The 988-nt window shown below is 30.6% G+C and overlaps 1 protein-coding gene across 1 annotated transcript; it reads left to right on the top strand.

Annotated features, from left to right (window-relative positions):
• Nucleotides 1-70: 70 nt before the first annotated feature.
• On the top strand, nucleotides 71-265 carry LOAG_15438 (hypothetical protein; the record flags this gene model as incomplete). The annotated part of the gene is made up of 1 exon (XM_003150928.1): nucleotides 71-265. A coding segment is annotated over one exon (195 nt), but the record flags the coding sequence as incomplete, so codon positions are not given.
• Between the last annotated feature and the right edge of the window lie 723 nt (nucleotides 266-988).

The raw sequence follows: 988 nt of genomic DNA, 5'->3' as shown, positions 1-988 counted from the left end.
TCTGGCATCATTCATCCTGAAAACAAATGCAGATTCATCGCTTCATGAACCTATTATAGATAATTTATAGGATAATCATGCATTCAGAAAATTCCAAACATTTTTCAATGTTGTGATAGAATCGGGCAAAAAATATTGTCATTTTGAAGGTGTGGATGCGGAAATATCGATGTTTCTTAAAGGCTCATCTGGTCATAATATTTTAGCTGCTATAAATATATTAGCCGAAGTAAATCAAAACTGTGAAAATAAAATTGCAGCCTAAGCTGACCACCATAAGTTATTCAATATTTGTGCAATTAGATTTTGTCTAACTTCAAAATGCATATCGCATTTTTAAAAAAATCAAAAAATTATTGAAAGCTGAAATTTAGTATATTGTAAAAAAATTACAAAATTCATGTATTGCATTTTTGTAGACTCAGAGAACGGCGTAATGTAAATTTTTTAATGTTAAAATTGATGATGTCGCGTACGGTAATAAAAGGACTAGCAATGATTAGCTAAATAAAATGAATGATAAAAAGTTGTTGCCATAATATACTCTTGGATAATATCGATAAGTTAGAAGGGAATTATAATGAAAGATAAAAATAAGATGACAAGCTCGTGATGTGAATATTTTGATGGGAGAAAATACTGTTTTTGTCATGTGCTCTTCTGGGTGATTAAGTAATGAGCGATACTGGTATCCTTTGGGATGAACATAAATGCACACAATGGTCACTGTGGTTGACATTGGTAAAAAATTTTTTAAGTAAGAAAAGAACTGGCAATGGAAAGATTTCAAAGAATAGTTAAAGAATCGCAGATGAAATTTCTGAATATTGCGTCTCATTGAAATGATTATTAAGACACCTTTGCCCACTTACTTTAAATAGCTCAATTAGATTTTGCAACTGTGTATGCTTTGTGATACACCAATTTCTTATGTTTGAAATGACTCGATGCATCTTGTGCGTAATATACTTCTTCACAGCAAAATAAC

This window comes from Loa loa, assembly GCF_000183805.2.
Source record: "Loa loa unplaced genomic scaffold supercont3.1968, whole genome shotgun sequence".
Lineage (NCBI taxonomy): Eukaryota > Metazoa > Nematoda > Chromadorea > Rhabditida > Onchocercidae > Loa > Loa loa.
This window is presented reverse-complemented; position numbering and strand designations above follow the sequence as displayed.